The 22,630-nt window shown below is 35.2% G+C and overlaps 1 protein-coding gene across 1 annotated transcript in view; it reads left to right on the top strand.

Annotated features, from left to right (window-relative positions):
- DENND1B (DENN domain containing 1B) overlaps positions 1–22,630 on the top strand; it is a 464,228-nt gene that overhangs the window by 339,418 nt on the left and 102,180 nt on the right. The window contains exon 14 of the mRNA XM_007941084.2: positions 8,666–8,791. Coding sequence (XP_007939275.1) covers positions 8,666–8,791 — 126 coding nt within the window. The remainder of the gene's footprint in view (positions 1–8,665; positions 8,792–22,630) is intronic.

Below are 22,630 nucleotides of genomic sequence, written 5' to 3'. Positions count from 1 at the left end.
ATATATAAAATCACTATGGAAGTAGATTGACCAGTCTTCCTTCCGAGGAGTGGCTGGTGGGTTTGAACTGCCACACTTCTGGTTGTTTAGCTGTTTGCTGTTGCTTAATTGTTTCAAAATAATTTTAATTCATCAGATGGTCAGAAATAATGTTCTAATAGAAATAGGTCGATATTCTTATTCTTATTTTAGGTAAGAAAATGTAGGCACAGAAAGTATACCATTAATGGTATCTTGAAATTGAGTTTTTCATATGGATTGATTCTCAGGCCTGTGCCCTGAACACTAGACCATGGTTCCTCTTATATTGTTATTGTTGTTGTTATGTGCCATCGAATCGGACCCGACTCATAGCAACCCCTTTTTGGGCTTCTGAGGCAGTATCACTACAGAAGTAGATTGCCCAACCTTCCTTCCCAGGAGTGGCTGGCAGGTTAAATATGATATATAATGTAGTAAGTAACTCTTTTAAACTTTTACTATCTTAGCTTATTCTTCATGCTGATCTTATTCAAGAAATAGCAACATAACCAATTTGATTTAAATTAGGATTTTTGGCACTGTTTTTAAATTAATTTTCCCCTTATATATAGTATCACTGGATTTTTTTTTTTCCATTTTTCACTATGAGTTTGCATTGAAAATACAGTGCACTTTAGAGTTACTGTACAATTCACTGTAGACCACAGTATGTTATAGGATGAAGCATATTTAATTACTAAAGCATTGAAAAGACCTTATTATGAAATGATTTTGCCTGAAATACACTTAATGTTATTGTGAAGCTTTCAAGTATTTCAAGAATGAATAGGTTAATGGTTTTATTGTAATGTGAGAAGGGAATACATACACAATACTCTGTATCACAGCAGTCATTAAAAAACTTAAAGAATTAGAAAACACTCTAAAACTCTAAGAATTTTGGACATGTACTTTCAAGTGAGTTAATTAATTTGGGAATAAGTTTGGAAAAGAGTAGGCCTTTTCAGGAAATTTTTGTATTATTTTTTTAAGAATATAAACAAAACATAACCATGCAAATAGTCAATATATGTTTCATTTATGAATATATTATCTAACATGAATGTTTAACATATTAAACTGTCATAATATATGTTATAAAGGAAAAAAGGCTCCAGAGAATGTTAGTTCCAGGTTTGCCAGACCTCTGCTGTAATCCTATACAACAGCAGCAACAAGGGAACTCCTCAACAAATGTCTAGAGGAGACCGGTTATCTAAAGATAACACAATTTTATTCATCTTCTAAAATAATTTTACAAACATTTTAATTTAGGTCAGAGGTCAGCCTTCAAGAGACAAACATTATTGCTTTCAATGTGCCTCTGCAGAAACATCGTCATATATTTTCTTTCCCCCTAGCTGTTAGAATGCAGGCATCTAGCCCTTGAGCATTGCAACTGCCACACTGCCCTGGTACACTGCTTCATAAATAGTAGGCATTCAGTAAATGATTGTTGAAAAGAGATATAATTGCACTTCTTTTATCTTTTGTAATAGAAGTTGTTTTTAAAGTCTCTGTTTACTGTTACCTCCTGGAACATTTTATAAGGATGTTTTCACTTGACTTTCACAATAATGAAAGGAAAAAACCTAGAAACATATTTAAAATACACTCTTTTGACTATGAGTGCAACCTTTTATTTCCTGGCTTTGGAAAATGACAGCATATTGTGATGGCAATTGTTGTTACTGCACACTAGACTGGGTGTCTTTGGAAACTCCTCATTCTTTAAAATAGTTATCTTGAGAGTTTTGATTGTTGAAAAAGTATTATTGTTTGTTTGTAAGCAAATGGTTATGACTTTTGCTATTTTCTGTATTTTTATATAAACCTTAAATTTAAAAGAAAACAGACCAATCTAAACAAAAAGAAACAACTAAACCCAACCTTATTTAACTGTGCTTCCAAACTTTAAAAAAAAAATTGTGTTATTGTCTCTCAGCTGAATGAGAGAATCTGCTCCCACCCCCTGCAGAGATCCAGGCTTAGCAATTCCCCTTTTATGCTTCCTTACTTTTGGCAATCTAAAGTTGATTTATAGTTTGTTCCTCTTGGTGATTTTAAGTGCTCATGAAGTTCCTTGCACTTCTCATGGCTTTTCATTTCCAACAAAATTACATAGTCTTTCTTCTGATGTCTTTTGATTTGTATCATCTTAATAACATGCTTTATTGGCGTTGTGTTCCTGGGCCCTAATACACAGTCTCTGATTCAGTAAACTAAAGGAATAAATGTAGAAGTATGCCTGGCACAGCTTGTTAATTTCTTCATTTATTCATTCACTCACTCATTCAACAGTTATTTATTGGGCACCTACGTACTTGTACTATGTTAGGTGCTGGGTATAGAGTGGTGGAAAAGAACTCATACATCCTTTTCTCATGGAACCTACATTGGGTTGTGCTAACAAACACCTATGTAGTTTTACACACAGAGACAAATGCTATAAAGAAGAGGAATGATGCAATGAAAAAGAATAACAGAGAGTCCTAATTTAAGTTTAGAGTAAAGGTGAGGTAGGTAGGGTGGTTCTATTCTAGGCATCATGATGCAGGAAATCAGAAACGTTTGTGTCTCTGTGATGTGGTGAGGAACTGTCTCATGAAGCAGTGCATAGACTCATGAGAACTCAAGGCTTTCCTTCTCCTGCATAATAGTAAAGGCAGCAAGGTTGAGATTCATTTTTTCCTATGGCCTGGTAGGAACCTGACACTGTGCCATTGGCACTGAAGACTGGATTTTGAGTGCACTAGTTTGAGAGACTATGGAAGCAGTGAGGAGAGGAACTTTGTTTACTTTACAGTATTTTTACACAAAAAATATGTTCATGTTCTATTTTTATTTGGCAGCTGTGCCCCACCCCCCAGGTATTTTTTGTAAACATGCTGTACTAAGTTTACCTGTTATTTGCGTAAAAATATGATATATTCTATATATCTTATACATTCTTTGCACTGTTTGTTTCCCCTTTAGGTGATATATTAATTAGGGTACAGACTAAGCTGCTTTAACAAAATGGCAGTCTTGAGCAAAATGGAAATATATTTATCTCCTGTAAAATAGTTAAGAGATAAGTCATCCAGACTTGTTGGGACAGCTCTGCCATTCTCAGTATCTCTCCAGGTTAAAGGTAACTAGTACTTTTTGTCTACCTTGCCCCAGAAGAAAAAGACAAAACCAGGAAAGGGCACCAATTTCTTTTGCAGGGTCATGGCCTGAAAATGTCACATATGCATACTATTTACCTGAACCCAGCCACATGCCGCACCAAGCGATGTTGGGAAATAGAACGTTCCTAGCTGGGTTAACCATGCTCATAGTCACAATTTAAGATTTCCATCATCAAAGAAAGGGAAAGTGTGGATGTTGGCAGACTGGCAGCTGTCTCTGCCATCAATAAGCCTAAGTGAAAATAATTTTAGGCAAGCTGAGATGCCATTCTTACCAGTGTACAAACTCAGAACAGCCTTTGTGGTTGAGCCTAGCTCAACATGTCAGGAGTGTTCTCTCTGCAGAAGTGGCCTAAATGATGAATGTGAGTTTGCCAAATAGAAGAGAAGGAGGAATACAAATACAAAAATTCTCCTATTGAGAAGTTGGTGAATTCAAGAAATGGAAAGAAGGTCTGTGTGGCTGTACTAGATGAACAAGAGTGAGTTATACAAAAGGAGGTTGTGGAGATAGGCAGGGGTGAGATTCTGTAAGAACTGTAGGTCTTGTTAAGGACCTTTGGATTTTATTTTAAATTCATAAATTATTTAAATTTGTAAGACTTTAGCAGAGGATTTATGTAATCCTGTTTAAGTTCTAAATTCTAGGTTCTAAGTCCTAATGATTACTGGGTGTAAGAAATAGGAAGATTAATTAGGAAACCATTTGAAATAGTCTAAGTGGAAGAGGATAATTGCTTAAATCTGGGTATCGGCATCAATTTAGAAAAAAAGTGGACAGATATGAAGTCTGTATTAGTATTAGAAATGGCAAGATTTTGTGATGTATTGAATGTGGAGGATGAGAAAGGGTAAAGTGTTGAGGAAGACCCATGGGTTCCTTTTCAAAAAACTTGATGAATGGAAATAATATTGGTATTATAAAGACACTAACATGACATCACGCTTAAGGGGCAGGTAGGAGCAGTTTTGGTTGTCTTAATTTGACATTCTCAATATGTCTGAAAAGGAAGTTAATTCCGAAACTGAAAAGAAATTAATTCTAGATAATGTCGTTAGTTAGGTTTTGATTAGTAATTTACTATACAAAGAAACAATGTGATGATGCCTTAAATAGGTGAGTATATTTTATGCTTTTCATTTAATAAATGTTAAAGGATTAACTAAAGTGGAAACTTCCTAGGCAATTATTATAGAAGGAAAGGATTAATTTTATTTCTTAGAAAACTGAACATTAGAAAGATTAAAGAAGTGTAGGGATTTAATATCTGATTCATATAATAGCCATAACTTGTTTCATGGGGGAATAAAAGGATTCAATTTCATAGCTCTGTTTTGAAGCAAATTATTTGAAGCATTACCTTTTTTTTTAAAGATGTACATAGTTTCTAGAATATGGTTTAGTTATTAAGTGGAGGTGTTTAAAAACATCACAAGGGTGTTTTAGTCTGTATACATTACCTGAATATTATACTGAATACTTATTTTTATCTTCTGTTCTTTATCTTTATGTCTATCTTTGTTATTCTAAAAAAAAGCAAAATTAAAATTTTTGGATACAATAGTTCATTTTTTTTTTCCTTTTGAAGACATATCTGAAAGTGAAGTAGGAAAAAAGTCTGTTACTTCTTTGCAAAACTCTACTTCTTTATATTCTCTCGCTTCCTGACTAATTCCAGTTTGGCATAATTACTTCATTACTCAGACTGTGTGCACGTGACTTCCAGTTTTTTAATTTTTACCTGTTCTCTGTGTTTACTCAGGTAATTCCCTTTTTATTCATAGTCATTTTAGCACTAAGTGGGTGAAAGTGGAGAATGGGTGATAATATTATTCATGTTGCTGTGCACTCCCACGGTGCTAAACCCCAGGTCATAGTTCCTCCCCTGGATGGCTGCTTAGAGGCCTTGCATTCTCCTTGTATGAAAAGAATCTAAACATTCGATAAGAGAAATGAAATGATCTTTACTTCTGAAGTTCCTTTTCACTGTTTAAATTTTTCTGTTCTTTTTTTTTTGGATCTAGAGTAATATTCCTGATTAGACAAAATAAATAAGTTTATTAACAGACTGAAAACTATCTAAAGACAACTGATAAAATGTCATCTCCGGAGTAAGCTTTAGCCATTGGTAGAGATGGAGGCTAGCTTACTTTTAAGAAAAAGAAGAGAAAATAATTGCTGCTTTTTTAGCATCAATAAGATTTTGCGGTAATAGTCATATGTCTAAGGTTCCAAATACTTTTCTGAATTCAGAGTTATATTTGAGGTTTAGGATTTCATGGTAGGATGTACATTTATTTTATAACTAAACTTAGAAATTGGACAAATTAAAGCAGGAAATTATATTTCCCAGAACAAGTATTGAAAAAGTACAGAAGAGACAGTACTGTTTTTATAGATAAAAACTGCTAAAAGCTAATTAGCACTGCAAAGGGCATTGGCAACTGGTGATAATATACTCCAGTGATCTGAAGGCCAGGAAACAGCAAGGTTGACACTATCATTTTATATTAGATTTAAATTTCCTTTTTTGTAGGCTATTTTTGAGCATTCATTTCAGCATACAGAAATACTTACCTAAGATGTCCTTCTGGTCTCTGAAAAACATGAATGACCTCAAATCTCTTGGCAGTCAAACCCCCTAGAGTAGGTCAAGGAAAAGCTTATTTTAGGTAATTTACAAAAATTGAAATAATGTAGGTGTTGGCCAATGAAAACTGTAACCATGTTTCTTCCTAAACAACATTTTAAACTCACATTTCTATATGAAAGGAGATAGTATGTTCAATGCAATAGGACTGTCCAATAAAATATAATGTTAGCCACAAATAGTTAAAAAAATTTTAGTAGCCATGTTAAAAAAAATAAAAATAGGTGAGATTAACTTTAATAGTAATTTTACTTAAGCTGATATATTCAAAATATTTACAATGTAACTAATATAAAAATTATTGAGGTATTTCATGTGTTTATTTTTTATACTAATTCTTTGAAATCTAGTGTGTATTTTGCACTTAAACAGCAAATCTCAGTTTGGACTAGTCACATTTCAAGCGCTCATGTGGCTAATGGCTACCATATTGGATAATGCCATTTGAGAACAAGTGTTTTCTTTCCTACACATCCAAGTGGATCTCAGGGACTGTCACTGACTGACTCATTTTAGAAATGAAGGCCATACATTTTTAATCTTTTTAGGAAGGGATTGTAGCAGTGTGATTAATACTCCTGCATAATTCTAGCAGCAACTAAGCAGTCAGGATCTTGAAGAACACTTTGACATGCCTCCATTTCTGTGAGCATGTGTTATGATTGTTTTAAGAATACTATATCCTTGATTTGTGGAGAATGGAAGTGTCAATTTCATGTTTTATAGAAAAATAAACCCTGAGGAATTTTACTTTTCAAAATATAAGGTGTGGCTTTTTACTCTTATTATTTTGTGATTTTCTAATGTAAACATTTTTCAAAAACCAACAATTTGCTTCTATAATACTTTGAAAGGCTAGAATCCTAGTCCTTTCATCATAAGCCTTTTCTGTCTGCAATAATTTGCAATAAATACAAGTACTGATACTCATTGTCATTGGTTTCTCCTTAAAGACATTTCAAACCATTTAAACAAAATACCATTATTACAAACTCTAGAATCAATGACATTATGTCAGAAGATTTATTTTTGCATCCTTCAATTGTATTTACTGTTCTGAATTTGTGGGTTTCCTAAAAATAGGTACATTTATAGAAGAGGTTAGATTTTAATAACAAAAATCTCCTCTTAAATGAATTCTGGTTTATGCAGTTTGTGGACTAAATGAATTAGGCTCTAAACTTTTGTCTGAATCTATGGAGCTTGGATATAAATTGAAAAGATCACAGCTTTGGGGAGAAGACCTGTACTGCAAAGGCCTTTCTGCATAGATTATGAACATCATAACTCAATAATTTTTTCAAAACTATGGTTATAATTGGACCCAATGGGGGTCTCTTTCTTTGATCAGATCACAGTAACTGTGACTTTACACTGGAAAATGTCACAACTGTGAAGGTTTATCACCTGTAGAGTTGGTCTTTCCTCTGATGCTGTGTTCATTTCTCATTAGCATTATTCAAAGTTTAGTTGTTAATTAGGTTGACACTTCAATTATAATCATCATCTACAAGAATAGTCAGGACTGCTTGCATAAGGAAATAAAAATATTCCCTCTTATATATATATATATATAGAGAGAGAGAGAGAGAGAGAGAGAGAGGGAGGAGAAATAACATTATTTTGTTATATGGTAGTTTCATAAGGATATAAACATGCTGTTAAAGGAGATACCCAACCAAAATTTGTTCCATCAGTTTTTTTTTTCCTTAAGAAAACAGAATTGTTACATGACTACACATTTTCCATGTTAAGCATTGATAGAGTGTATATGAGGATCAGTATTTTTCAGCCAATTGGTCAAGTTAGCTGGATGTATAGATGTCACATCTCCTCCCCCTGAAAAAAATACAGGATACATCAGGAGAGTGATATCATAAATATTCATCTAAATAGGGACCATTGAGAAATAATATGCATTCTCTAAAATGCATAAAACATGGAACTAAAGTATGGAACAGGTATGTAAAATTATAACAAATTAAAATGCCTTTTTACTTTTGTAAAAGATAAGTTTTTTTGGTTTAAAAATATTAATATTTTAATCTAATTACTGACTCATAAGGCAATGACATTAAACCCTAACCTAGCAAGTGATACTGGGAAAAACTAGATACAGCCAAGTTTAAATGACAGGTCTACCACTTATGAACCAAATAGTGAAGACAAATCAATTCACATTTTTGAGCCTCATTTCTTTATTCATAAAGGGGAATGCAAATGCCTGTTTTAGAAGACTGTTGTGAGGATTAAATGAGACAGTGTATAAAATTAACTTAACATATCCTAGATGCATAGTAGGTCTTTTATAACTTTTAGCCCTTTTAAATCTAATGTAGTGAAAACTATTCAACAAACGACTGGAAATTTACATATGTAAATTAGGCTTCCCAAAATAAAATTAAATGATAAGTGATCCTGGAGGACCTATAACAAATAACCTTACATTGCAGAAATGAACGATACCCAACCGGCTTCATCTCAAAACAAGTAGACACATGTTGTAATCGCTAAAAATCTGCAGAAAAGTGGCTCACAAGCACTTTACTGTAAAATAATTAAAGCTTATTTATGTCAAGAGGCCTTGGGAAAAAAAAGAGAGCATAAACCAATTTGCATTAGCACGTTACTATCATCTCCTGCTTTCGTTTCAATTAACAGACCAGCAGGTGCTCTCTGCAGTTAAAAAGATAAGCTATCAGGGAGGAGGATGAGTTTTTGGCTGACCTGCAGACACTGTGGTTTGCCTGCTGATTGGGTTCGTACCTCGCTGTACCAATTTCTGAGGTGTTAATTTAACTGTTCCTCTCTGTCATGCAGGTCTCGGCCTTGAAAAATAAACTGAAGAAGCAGTCTACAGCTACGGGTGATGGAGTAGCTAGGGCCTTTCTTAGGGCACAGGCTGCTTTGTTTGGATCCTACAGAGATGCACTGAGATACAAACCTGTAAGCATTTTATTTCATCACTATTTTAATTTCCTTTTGGTTCTTTTGAATGAAGCAGAAAAGAAGAATCATTTTAATATTACAGCTTAAAAAAAGTATCATGAAGGTCTTTTAAAATCCAAAATAATGTGCTTTAAAGCATTGTCCCATCTTCAATATTTCTTGACTTTCTGCTTTTAGTTCTATGAACCTTTAGTTATTAATTCCAGCACTTTTGCATCTCACCTTATTCATTATTCTAAAAATTGGAAATTTGTCCCTTTTTAAGTAAATGTAGTTAACACATTTTAAAACATTTGCCTAATTTTAAGACCATTAAGAAATAAACTAGGCAATTGGATTTGTTAATGATGATCTAGTTTAGTACTAAATGAAAGTCTAAAAAATTAAATGTGAAAATTTGCAGTATTTGTTTGCTTCCTAATTCATAACAACTGTCAAAAGTGGGCTTATCTACTTAGCATAGCATAGCTCATTTTGCCATTTCTCTTTTAATACTCTGAAAATAATTATGTAGAATTGTGTAGAATTTTATACTACTCTTCAGTGACCAAATGAGTAAGTTAAAATTGATTTAAAAAAAAATCAGTAATAACTAAGTAATAAGGAGAATCTATCTAAAAGGAATTCCATCTTTATTAAGCTGCATAACTATGGCACATTTTCTTAGCTTTTCTATCTTAGTATATGTAGAATGAGAATTCTTATACCTTCCCTATCTACTTTTGAAGGTTGGGATATATACCCTATAGCAAATATGAACCACTAAACAAATGTGAGCTCTTGTAGCGTAATGTCTAAAGCACTTGACTGCTAACCAGAAGCCTGGCAGTTCAAACCCACCAGCCACACCTTGGAAGGAAAGTTGGGCAATCTACTCTCATAGTAATACTGCCTCGGAAACCCAAGGAGTCAGGTCCTACTGGACCGCACATAACAACAACAACAAACAAATGTGAATGGAGTGTATATCCTTTGTAAATTGACTTCTGAATTAGTGATTTCTATCTAGTGGTTGTTACACCTCTGAGGGGTTATGGAGCTATTGCACCAAACCAAAACCAAACCCACTGCTGTCTCACCAGTTCCAACTCCTAGCAACCATGTAAAACAGAGTAGAACTGCCTCAAAGGCTCTCCAAGGCTGTAATGTTTATGGAAGCAGACTGCCACATCATCTCTCATTGAGCTATTGGTGGGCTCCAGTCGGGCTCACCTTTCAGTTAGCTGGTGAGTGCTTCATCACTGTGCCACCAGGGCTCCTGAGTTATTGCAAGGTTCCTTCAATCCATGAGCAAATCCACTTCAGAATCTATGTATAGTTTAAATGGTAATCTTTTTGAATTGCATATATAGTGAAGGATATTACAGAACTCACAGTACTTACTGTATATAATATATGTATTTCATATGGGAGAGTCTTTAAAAATTGTTGACAGTTAGAAGAGTCTCATCTGTAAAAGACTGAGAACTAATCATCCATTCTGCAGTAGAATATATTCATAATCAAATTATTCAACATCAATTAAAACATAATAAAAATAAATTTGAAAGATAAAAATCATGTTTGATTTTAGTTCAGGATTTTTTCAAAATAGATTGATTTCAAGTTTACAGTACAGTAAGGAAAGTTAGAAATATCACTTTGTTAGAATTTTGCCATGTTTAAATATTCTTCATAAACTAATTTTTCATTTTCCTTTTTAAATTTGTGAAAGACTTCAGATTTGAGCAAATGAGATAATTGAAATGAAAATTTTCTTATATTATTTAAATTATCAATGCGTTATATGCAAGTTGAAATTATAAAATATCCCAATTTTACATTTATTCTATGGCTTTTAGAGTTTTAACGTTCTTCCTCTTGGAGCATAAATAGATGTTGTTGTTCTGTGCCGTCGAGTGAGACCCCTCCTTGGGTTTCCAAGGCGGTATCACTACGGAAGTAGATTGCCCAACCTTCTTTCCTAGGAGTAGCTGGCGGGTTTGAACCGCCAGCCTTCTGGTTAGCAGTCAAATGCCTTAGACACTACGCCACCAGAGCTCCCATTTAAGTAGATAAGTAGATAGAGATAGGTTTAGAAAGTTTTTGGTAACTTTGAATATTTTTTTCATATCTTGAAAGCCAGATTCCTAGTGTCAGTGGAAAGTATATAATTTGATCATTGAATATCTGTCCTTCTGGTCCATCAAACTAAAAAAATCCCCACTGCCATTGGTAAATTCTGACTCACAGTGACCCCATACGCTAGGGTAGAACTACCCTATAGGATTTCTAAGCCTGTAAATCTTTACAAAAGCCGACTGTCTCATCTTTCTTCCAAGGAGCGGCTGGTGGGTTTGAACTGTCAACCTTTGCTAAATGCTTTCACCACTACCCTGCCAGAGTGCTCTTGTTATGTCACCAGAAGGCTGGCAGTTCAAACCCACCAGCCACTCCTCAGAAGGAAGGTTGGGCAATCCTACTTCCGTAGTGATACTGCCTCGGAAACCCAAGGAGGGGTCGCTATGAGTCGGGCCGACTCTATGGCACATAACAACAACAACAAGAAGGAGCTCTGGTAGCATAGTGGCTAAAGCACTTGCCTGCTAACCAGAAGGCTGGCGGTTCAAACCCACCAGCCACTCCTCAGAAGGAAGGTTGAGCAATCCTACTTCCGTAGTGATACTGCCTCGGAAACCCAAGGAGGGGTCGCTATGAGTCAGGGCTGACTCGACGGCACATAACAACAACATATTTCTTTTGGTTTTATTTTTAAATGAAAATGGAACTTTCAAAGTATATGGAATATATATTTTTCTATTTCCTTATTTTCAAAATAATAGTTTTAAGAAAAATTATGTTTATTTATTGTGTATAAAATAGTTCTTTTGTTGATTTAGCCAATATTGTTACAAATTACCCTGCATCATAATTTATCAAAATTGTGTTTATTTCTTTTATATTAAGAATCATTTTGGTCATTTATATAATAGGCATGTATTTTTGCAATATTTTCTGATTAAATAGAATAGTTACAACTATATATTTTTGTTCTCTTTTCATAAATATATTTCATCAGTACACTCTAGCTATTATAGTATAATTGGAAAGGGGGAAATATGTTTGAATGGATATGAAATCTTTAAATATATATATGTATATATATATATATACACTTAATTTTATGATTGTTTATACACATGAAAATGAATAATTTTTTCCTCTTACATTGGAAAAAGAAATCAAGTCTGTTCATCAGAGTCTTAGAGGCCAGTGCTTTCACTTGGCATTCAAGGCCCTACACAATGGCTAGTCTCCTTTCTTTTACTTTTCTTTAAATTTTTGTCTGAGTTCAGAGAATTCTGCCAAATGCTCCAAATGTCCCAACCATCTCAGGATTTATAGATAATATTCTTTATTTTTGGAAGTCCTTTTGTTTCTCATCCCTTTAATGGCCTTCTTAGTTTCTTCTTGATCCTTCTTAGATTCTTCTGATTCATCCTCTTCCCTCCAACCTTCTAATTGTTCTCTTTCCTTTTTTTCTCAATTCCTCAAGCAGTAACAATGAATATATTATATGAAAAGGAAGCTTTGGCTTGTCTAAGTATATATATTCTCCATAGCAAATCATCGAAAGTAGAAATCCCTGGTAAAACACTTTAATGTGTAGGAATATACTTCTTATTCTGTTTATTTAGATATAATTGTGGATATAATTTCTTCATTTTACAAATAATTGTTGAGCACCACTATACTAGACTTTCTCTATGGCTTGTGGACAGAAAAATAAATATTAAGTCCTTGTTCTCTGAGAGCTCATAGTGATAGAGACTGATGTAGTCATTTCTTGCATAGTGGTAATAAAGAAAATGATGTTAGAAAATGATAAAAGAAAATTGAGTTTATTAACCTATGAGAAACAGAGAAGAACCTGAGCATCTAGTGGATATATACATTTTTCTGAGGAAAGCATCCATAGCTTTTATCATGTTCTCAAAGAAGAAAAGGGCTCAGAACAAATTAAGATTCACTCTTCTAGAGATATGCAGAACCATATCATAAAGGGCCTTTCTGTATTGATCTGGAGACTTTTAACTTTATCCTATAGTTAATGATCAGTCATTAAAAGTATTTTTCATGGAATGACATACTCAGAATTGTGTATTAGAAAGATCACTTTGAGGGCAATGTTCATGCTAGGTCAGAGGAGGGCAAGCCAGGAACAGTGTGGCAGGTGTGACTATTAGAGTCTTACTTGAGAGAGAGGAAGGAGGGGCCTCATTGTGTAGTCTCATTGGCCAGGAGGCACATATCTGAAAGATATTAGGAAGGAAGACAGTAGTATTGGGGAAACAGTTGGATGGCGATTGTGAGGAAAAGCCTTCCTAGATGTTTTGTGTATTCACATACTACTGAATACTGACAAAGAGTAACGTCTTTTATAAATGAAGCACTTTGAATGTAGTGGCAACCCTAAATACATTACTCTTCTCAGGTTGCCTAATTTACACATTTTAAATGACACACTGGTAAGATTGATAAAGTAAATTGTACCTGCTCTTAATTACAGAGAAAAATATAAAACTAATTAAAGTTGTTGGAAAGCAGTTTAAATAAAGTAATGGATGTTTTGCTCTTTTTCCCCACTTTATAGCTAGCATCAAGTTAGCTATCTCTTAGAATTAAAAAATGTGAGATCAAACTAAATTTAAGAAGAGTGATAAGAAGAGCACAGACTTGAACCACAGTGCCTGGGTTTAAATCCTCATTTGATGACTAATTGGACCATGGTTAAATTAACTTCTTAATACCTTTGTTTCCTCATTTATAAAATATTAAATACCTCTTGGGCTCTTTAGAGCAAAAATAAGTTAATACATGTGAGTTACTTAGAACAGTACCTGGTGTATAATAAATAGTCTAGGTTAGCTATTATTTAAAATGACATTTTAGAAGTAATAAATATGGTAAGGAAAATGTCTTCAGTATAACCAAAAAAAAAAAAAAAAAAAGCACCATCCTCTGATCAAAAATAAAAACATATTGTTAGAAACATGAAAAGACTGTTAAAGGATTACATTAAATAACTAATAAAGGGACTTCAGTTGTGCTTCTGTGTATCTGGTGTGTCATGTTGTTGTTTTGCCGTCGAGTCGGACCCGACTCATAGTGACCCCTCCTTGGGTTTCTGAGGCAGTATCACTACGGAAGTAGATTGCCCAACCTTCCTCCCAAGGAGTGGCTGGTGGGTTTGAACCTCCAGACTTCTGGTTAGCAGTCAAGTGCCTTAGCTGCTAAAGTCATATTTTTCATTAACAGCTAATGCTAAAGAAATGTTTGCTTCATCTAAAATATTGCTTTGTATATTCAGGCATGTACTTGATTATTCTGTCTAAGAGCACAGAAGTGGCACTCACGTCTTTTCCTTTAAATACTTAGGGTGCCATCTTTTGTTTCCATCACTTAAGCTACTGTCTGCTGACTTGAATCTTGCTAATGGATGAAAAGTAAACTCATTTTAAAATAAAAATTGGTTAGTAATCTGGGCCTCTCAGTTTAAGTTGGAAGAGTTGTCCTTTAGACTTTTTTTAAAAATTATATTCCTTTAAAGCATTGTCAGTATTGTTACATTTACTTATTAAGCTGAAGCACTTTAAGCACAGAATTGGCATCCATAATTTTAGTGGTCATTCACTAAAGCTCTGTGTTAGCATTCCATTCAAGAAATTCCTAACTGTTGACTTGTAAAAAAACAGAAAAAAAAAAAAAAAACAAATTAAACTCACTGCTGTTGTTGAGTCAATTCGGACCCATAGTGACAGCCGTCCTCCCGCCATTGGGATTCCAAGGCTGCAAATCTTTACAGAAGCGGACTGCCTTATCTTTCTTCTGCAGAGTGGCTGGTTTGTTCAAACCACTGACCTTTTGGTTAGCAGCCAAATGCCTAAACCACTACACCACCAGAGCTCCTTTGTCAACTTTTTAGAGACTTAAAAATCCACATTGAGAAAGGCATCAAAACTGGAAATCCTCAATAAAGTGGGAAGAAAAATGTGAAACAAAATTCAAAAAGACAATAACGACCAGAATGACTGGTTGGATGGAGTCTGGTGGGACCCTCAAGATTATGGCCATGAGATACACTTCGGGCCTTACTTAGGAGTGATAAGACTCACTCCCAAGGACTGACTCTTAGCCCAGTAGTAGTAAGACTTACATGCAGAACACCCAACCCAGGGCAATGCAACCACCTACTCTACTGAGATACACCCCTTGGAGCAATCAGCCATGGGACACCAGAGGGGCAACCTTCACATGGAGGGAAAGGAGGACAGACAGGAGTGCCTAACTAAGAAGGGAACAGGGTTGGGGGGCGGTCACAAAGAAAGGAGAGGAGTAAAGTGGGTTAGGGGTGGGGATGGTAATTGAAGAGCAAAACCAAATGTACATGCACTGTTAAATGTAAAACAAATTCTACTCTGTAAATTTGCACCCAAAGCACAATTAAAAAAAAAAAAAATCCACATTTTAGACATCTACTCATCATATTTGAGTATGAACCTTTTCACTTTAGATATGGTTGCTACCAATGAAATAGTTGGTGTGTATGGCTTTCTGGTGGAATATGGTTGCTCTTACGGTAGTTTGTTTTTGCTCATGTTTTCATTGAAAGCAAGGGATTTGTATTTAATTGTGTTGGCAAAAATGTAAAATTTTGCATATCTACTATGAGATAGGGGGCACTAGAGACTTCCATAGACATGGCTCCATTTTTTATCACTTATCGTGATACATTTCAGAGAATGAAAAATATGTTTCCTTAAATTGTGGGAACAAAAAATATTTTTTTCATAGGAGCTCTGGTGGTGTGGTGCCTAAGGCATTTGACTGCTAACCAGAAGGCTGGTGGTTTAAACCATTTTCACCAGTCACTCCTCGGAAGGAAGAATGGGCAATCTACTTCTGTAGAGATACTGCCTCGGAAACCCAAGAAGGGGTTGCTTGGAGTCGGATCTGACTCGATGGCAGTGAGGTTTTTTCTATTTGTTTTTTGTATAAAATTAATACAGAAATCTATAATCTTTTTTAAAATGTTTAAATTTAACCAAAATCCTAGAATCAGCTATGCCTAATTCAGAAAATCAATTTCTTTCCCATCTTAAGTTACTGAATCACAAACATATGGAATATTGGTAAATAGCTGTATTCTTTAAAGATATATTCAATAACTTTGGGATCATTTAGTATAATAGCATGTACAAAGAAAAGATTTTGCTGCTACTAATGATAAAAGCTTGTGGTTTGACTATGAGGATCTTTTATCAATTTCATATTGAAGTGTCAGCAATAGAGGAAAGTCCTTGTTTTCATGGTTAATAAACTCTAAAAGTAGACTTGCTATACCTTATATAATAATAACATTGGAACATTTGGAAGAAAAATGCTATATAACCTGAAAAATCTTTTATTACTGCCTGTGAGAACCTGCACATATTTGAATATTCCCATGAGAGAACTGGCAGCAGAGTCTTTCAGAAATTTTAAAATTTTAATAAGCCGTCAGTATGCAGACTTATTAAAACCAAGTGTATTGAAGAACCAAATAAATATATAACATTGATGTTTGTATTATAGTTCATATTTTTCTATAGTATCCTTCTTCCTCACCCCTTAATTTTATTTCATTATGAACTTGTGCTAAGTCATGTGCATTGTTAAAGCATAAGATCCAGTCTATGTTTTAAGTATTTCCTCATTCTTGCAAAAGTTTCCTAATCCAGAAGATAATATAGTACTTGAAAGATACAACTTTTTTTATTGCAGTAAAATATAAAACAAAATTTCCCATTTTGACCGTATCTAAGGGTACAATTCAGTGACATTGTGTCTACTATATTGTATAACAATTTAAAAACAAAACAAAACAAATTCACTGACATCAAGTCAGATCTGACTCACAGCGACCCCTCTTTGGGTTTCTAAAGCAGTATCTCTATGGAAGTAGATTGCTCAGTCCTCCTTCTGAGGAGTGACTGGTGGATTTGAACAGCCAGCCTTCTGGTTAGCAGTTGAATGCCTTAGGCACTGTGCCACCAGAGCTCCTGTATAACCATTACCGTTATCTATTTCCAAAAGTTTTTCATCACCTCAGGGTAGAAACTCAGTAACCCTTAGGTAATAACTCCCCATTGTCCCCTCCCTTCAGTCTCTGTTAACCAGCAATAAATACTTTTTTATGCATTTGCCTATTCTAGATATTTCCTGTCAGTGACATCATATAATATTTGTCCTTTTATGCCTGATTTATTTATTCAGCATGTGTTTAAAGTTTACCCATGCCATTGCATGTATCAGAATATCATTTCCCTTCATGCTGAATAGTATTCTGTTGTATAGAGGCACCATATTTTTTTTATTCATTCATTTGTTAATATACACTTTAGCTGTTTCCATATTTTGTCTATTGTGAATAATGTTGGTTGAATGTTGGTGTATGAGTATCTGTTTGAGTCCTTAGTTTCAAGTGTTTTGTATGTAAACCAAGGAATGGAATTCTGGGTCATACGATAATTTTATTTTTACCTTTTGAAGAACTACCAGACTATTTTCCACAGCAGCTACACCTGTACCATTTTACATCCCTACTGGTGATGCATGCGTCCTTGTCAGCACTTACTATTTTCTGTTTTTCTGACAATAGCCATTTAAGTGGGTATAAAGTGGTATCTTACTGTGTTTTGGATTTACATTTCCCCAGTGACTAATAATGTTGAATATATTTTTTTATGTTTATTGGTCATTTGCATGTCTTTGGAGAAATGTCTGTTCTAGGCCTTTGCCTACTCTTTAATTGGGTTGTTTGTCTTTCTGTTGTTGAAGTGTAAGAGTTTCTTATATAGTCTGGGTATAAAACCCTTACAAGAGATATGGTGGTCATACATTTTTTTTCTCAGTTTTTAGATGTCTCTTTACTCTCTTGATAAAGTCTTTGACATACAAAAGCTTTTTTTTTTTTTATTTTGATAATGTTCAGTTTATCTATGTTTTGTTAAGTCATGTTTTTGGTGTTATATCTAAGAATCCATTATCAAAAACAGTCTTGAAGCTTTACCCTATGATTTCTTATAAGAGTTTCATGGATTTAGTTCTTGTCTTTATCATATTTGCCCATTTTGAGTTGATTTTGATATATGGCATGAGGTATTAGTTCATCTTCATTCTTTTGTTGTGGAGATGGAGTTATCTCAGCAACATTTGTTGAAGAGACTCTTCTTTCCCTATTGGAGAAAGATACCTATTCTCAAAAACAAACAAAAATAATAATAGGAAGTCATAGCTCTAAAAGTGAACATAAATTTGGGCAGAAGAAGCAACCCTATCTCATTCGCATCTTACTTTACCTTAATTATCCCTTCCAAACAATTCAAATAGTAACTAGTGAATATTTATTGAACACTCAAAATATAATATACTGTGTTGGGTGTTTTAGGGAAGGCAAAGATGAACTTGAATTTAGTCCTAGATTTCAAGAGTTCACAGGGAAGATACATAAAAATAACTTTTTATTGTTGTTGTTGTTAGGTGCCGTCGAGTCAATTTTGACTCATAGTGACCCTATGGACAAAAGAACAACACACTGCCCAGTCTTGCACCATTCTCAGAATCATTGCCTTGCTTGAACCCATTGTTGCAGCCACTGTGTTAGTCTATCTCCTAGTAGGTCTTCCCCTTTTTCGCTGCCCCTCTACTTTACCTAGCATGATATCTTTCTCCAGAGAAGAGTCCCTTCTAACAGTACGTGCAAATGATGAAAGACTAAGTCTGGCCATTCTTTTTTCTAAGGAGCATTCTAGCTGTACTTCCCCCAAGACAGTTTTGTTTGTGCTTATAACAGTCCATGGTACATTCAATAGTCTTCATCAGTACCACAGTTCAAATGCATCTGTTCTGCAATCTTCCTTTTTCATTCTCTACCTCTCACATACATATGAGGCTGTTAAAAATAAATGGCTTGGTTCAGGTGCACATTGTTCCTCAAAGTGCCACCTTTGCTCTTAAACACTTTAAAGAGGTCTTTAACAGCAGATTTGCTGAATGTAATATGTTGTTTAATTTCTTGACTGTTGTTTCAATGGGCATTGACTGTGGATCCAAGTAAAATGAAATCCTTGGAAACTTCCATCTTTTTCCATATTTCCTGATGTTTCTTACTGGTCCAGTTGCGAGGATTTTTTCCTCTATTGAGATATAATCCATATGGAAGGCTATAGTCTTTGACCTTCATCAGTAAGTGCTTCAAGTCTTCTTTGTTATCAGCAGGCAAGGTTTTGTCATATGAATGTTGCAGTATAGGTTAATGAGGATTCTTCCAATCCTGATGTGTGTTCTTCATATAGTCCAGCTGCTTGGATTATTTGCTTAGTATACAGAATGAATAAGCATGGTAAAAGGATACAACCCTGACCATGTCTTTTGTGATTTTAAGCCACTTAGTATCCCCTTGTTTTGTTCAAATAACTCCCCTTTGTTCTCTGTCCTGGCTCCTCATGAGCACAATTAAGTGTTCTGGAATTCCGTTGTTCACAGTGTTATCCATAACTTTTTATGATCCACACAGTCGAATGCCTTTTCATAGGCAATAAAACATGGGTAAACATCTCTCTGGTATTCTTTGCTTTCAGCCAAGATCCATCTGACATCAATAATGATATCCTTTATTCCATGCCCTCTTCTGAATCCAGCTTGAATTTTTGGCAGTTCTCTGTTGATATACTGCCACAACTGTTTTTGAATTACCGTCAGCAAAATTTTACTTACATGAGATAGTAATGATATTGTTCAATAATTTCCATATTCTGTTGGGTCACCTTTCTTTGGAATGGGCACAGAGATGGATATTTTCATGTCGGTTGGCCAGGTACCAGTGTTCCAAATTTCTTGGTATAAATGAATGAGCATCTCCAAGGCTGTATCTGTTTGTTGAAACATCTCAATGGGTATTCCAACAATTCCTGAAGACTTGTTTTTCACCAATTCCTTCGGTGCAGCTTAGACTTCTTCCTTCAGTACCAACAGTTCTTGATCATATTCTACCTACTGAAATGGTTGAATGTCATCCAATTCTTTTTGGTATAGTAACTGTACATTCATTCCATCTTCTTTATACTTCTTGAATTGTTCAGTATTTTGCCCATAGAATCCTTTAATAGTACAACTCAGGTCTTGAATTTTTCTTTAATTCTTTCAGCTTAAGAAATGCAGAGCATGTTCTTCCTTTTTTGATTTTCTAATTCCAGGTCTTTGCACATTTCATTATAATAATTGACTTTGTGTTCTCTACCTGCCCTTTGAAATATTCTATTCATCTCTTTCATTTCATCATTTTTTTCTATTTGCTTTAGCTACTTTCCATTCAAGAGCAAGTTTCAGAGTCTCTGGTGACATGTATTTTTGTCTTTTCTTTCTTTTGATCATCTTTTGCTTTCTATGTGTATGACATCCTTGATGTCTTCCTCAAGTTGTCTGTGTTCAGCCATTGGTGTTCAGTGAATCAAATTTGTTCCTCAGATGGTCTCTTATTTCAGGTGGGATATATTCAAGGACATATTTTGACTCTTGAGGGCTTGTTTTAATTTTCTTTGGCTTCACCTTCAACTTGCATATGAGCAATTGCTGGTTTGTTCCTCAGTTGGCCCCTAGCCTTGTCTGACTCCTGGTATTAATTTCTCCATTGTCTCTTCCCAAAGATATGTTGTTGTTGTTGATATGTGACATTGAGTCGGACCTGACTCATAGTGACCCCTCCTTGGGTTTCCGAGGCACTATCACTAAGGAAGTAGATTGCCCCATCTTCCTTCTGAGGAGTGGCTGATGGATTTGAACCATCAGCCTTCTGGTTAGCAGTCAAGTGCCTTAGGCATTATGCTACCAGAGCTCCCTCCCAAAGATATAGTCAGTTTTAATTCCTGTGTATTCCATCTGGCAAGGTTCACATGTATAATTGTCATTTATGTTGTTGAAAAAAGATATTTGCAATGAAGAAGTCTTTGTACAAAATTATATCATGTGATCGCCAGTGTCATTTCTATCACTGAGGCCATATTTTCTAACTCCAAATGCTTATTTGCTTCCAACTTTCACATTTCAATCACCAGTAATTGTCAATACATTTTGATTGCATTTCTGGTCAATTTCAGACTACAGAAGTTAGTAAAAATCTCTGATTTCTTCATTTTTGGCTTTAGTTGGTACATAAATTTGAGTAATAGTATTAACATATCTTCCTTGTAGGTGTATGTATATATTATCATATCACTGACAGCATTGTACTTCAGGATAGATCTTGAAATATTCTTTTTGGCAATGAAGGTGATGCCATTCCTCTTTAATTTGTTATTCCTGGCATAGTCAGGATATGATAGTCTGATTCAAAATGGCCAATATCAGTCCATTTCAGCTCACTAGTGCCTTGGATAGGAGCTAAGTGCCTAAGGTTCAAACCCAGCAGCCACTCCTCGGAAGGAAGATGGAGCAATCTACTTCCATAGTGATACTGCCTCGGAAACCCAAGGAGGGGTCGCTATGAGTTGGGTCCGACTCGACGGCACATAACAAAACAACAACAACAACAAGTGTCTTGGATATCGATCTCTATGTGTTCCATTTCATTTTTTATAACTTCCAATATTCCTAGATTCATACTCCATACATTCCACATTCTAATTACCAATGGATGTTTTTAGCTGTTTCTTCTCATTTTGAGTCATAAAATGAAGGTTCCCAAAAGACTTTAATTCCAAAATCCATATGATTTAAGTTTGACTCCATTTTGAGGGGGCACTCCTTCCCCAGTGGTTTTGAGTCCCTTCCAACCTAAGGAGCTCATCTTCTGGTATTATATCCTATAATATCTTCCTACTATTAATAAAATAAGGAGCTCTGGTGGCCTAGTGCCTAAGGCATTTGACTGCTAACCAGAAGGTTGGTGGTTCAAAGCCACCAGCCACTCTGCAGAAGAAAGACTGGGCAATCTACTTCTATAAAGATTTGCTGTCTTGGAAACCCAAAGGGGGTCACTATGAGTCAAAATCAACTTGATGGCAGTGAGTTTGGTTTGGTTTGGTTTATTCATAAAATAATTTTAGTACAAGAAAAAACAAGTACCTGTTAGTGGTTGCCAGGGGTAGGACAGAGGGGGATGGGGAAGAGTCTGTTTGTGGAGCATTGAATTTATGCTAATGGTGGTGGAAAATTTTTGAAAAAGATAGCAATAATGGTGGAACAGCACTAAAAAGTCATTGTGGTGTAGTAAATGACCTGGTATGGCTTTTCTAGCCATAAGTCTTTGTAAACTCTGCGGTGAAATTTGCTCTGAGCAACTGAGTAGCTCCTGATCATTGAAGTTGTCCACCTGGAGTATTTACATTGAGAGTGGCACAAAGCAATGTTCTGGGAAGTTCCCTCTCAGGTGTTTAGAATTCTGACATTATGATTGGTTTGTTTGGCCACTCTGCCAGGCTCAAAAGGAGCCCTCCTAGAGGCAGAAGGGGTCTCTCTGACTGCTGACTGAGAAAGACGTGCTGCTGAGAGAAACATGCTCCTGAGACAAATGTGCTCCTGAGAGACATGACTCCTGAGAGATGCATGCTGCTGAGAGACATGTGCTACTGAGAAAGAGACACTGAGAGACACACATTACTGGGAGAGTGGCTGAGAGAGACTGTTGGCTGAGAGATGGCGGGTGGAGAGAGACTGAGCATTTTTCCTGAACTTGAATTGTAGCTTGGTGCTTCCCTAATAAACCCCATAATCTGTGAGTTCTGTGTGGCCACTGCAGTGAATTATCAAACCCAGCAG

This window comes from Orycteropus afer, unplaced genomic scaffold, assembly GCF_000298275.1.
Source record: "Orycteropus afer afer isolate SDZICR_OR568_19922 unplaced genomic scaffold, OryAfe1.0 scaffold00075, whole genome shotgun sequence".
Taxonomy (NCBI): domain Eukaryota; kingdom Metazoa; phylum Chordata; class Mammalia; order Tubulidentata; family Orycteropodidae; genus Orycteropus; species Orycteropus afer.
The sequence above is the reverse complement of the archived record's forward strand: the minus strand, read 5'-3'. Positions and strand labels throughout refer to the sequence as shown.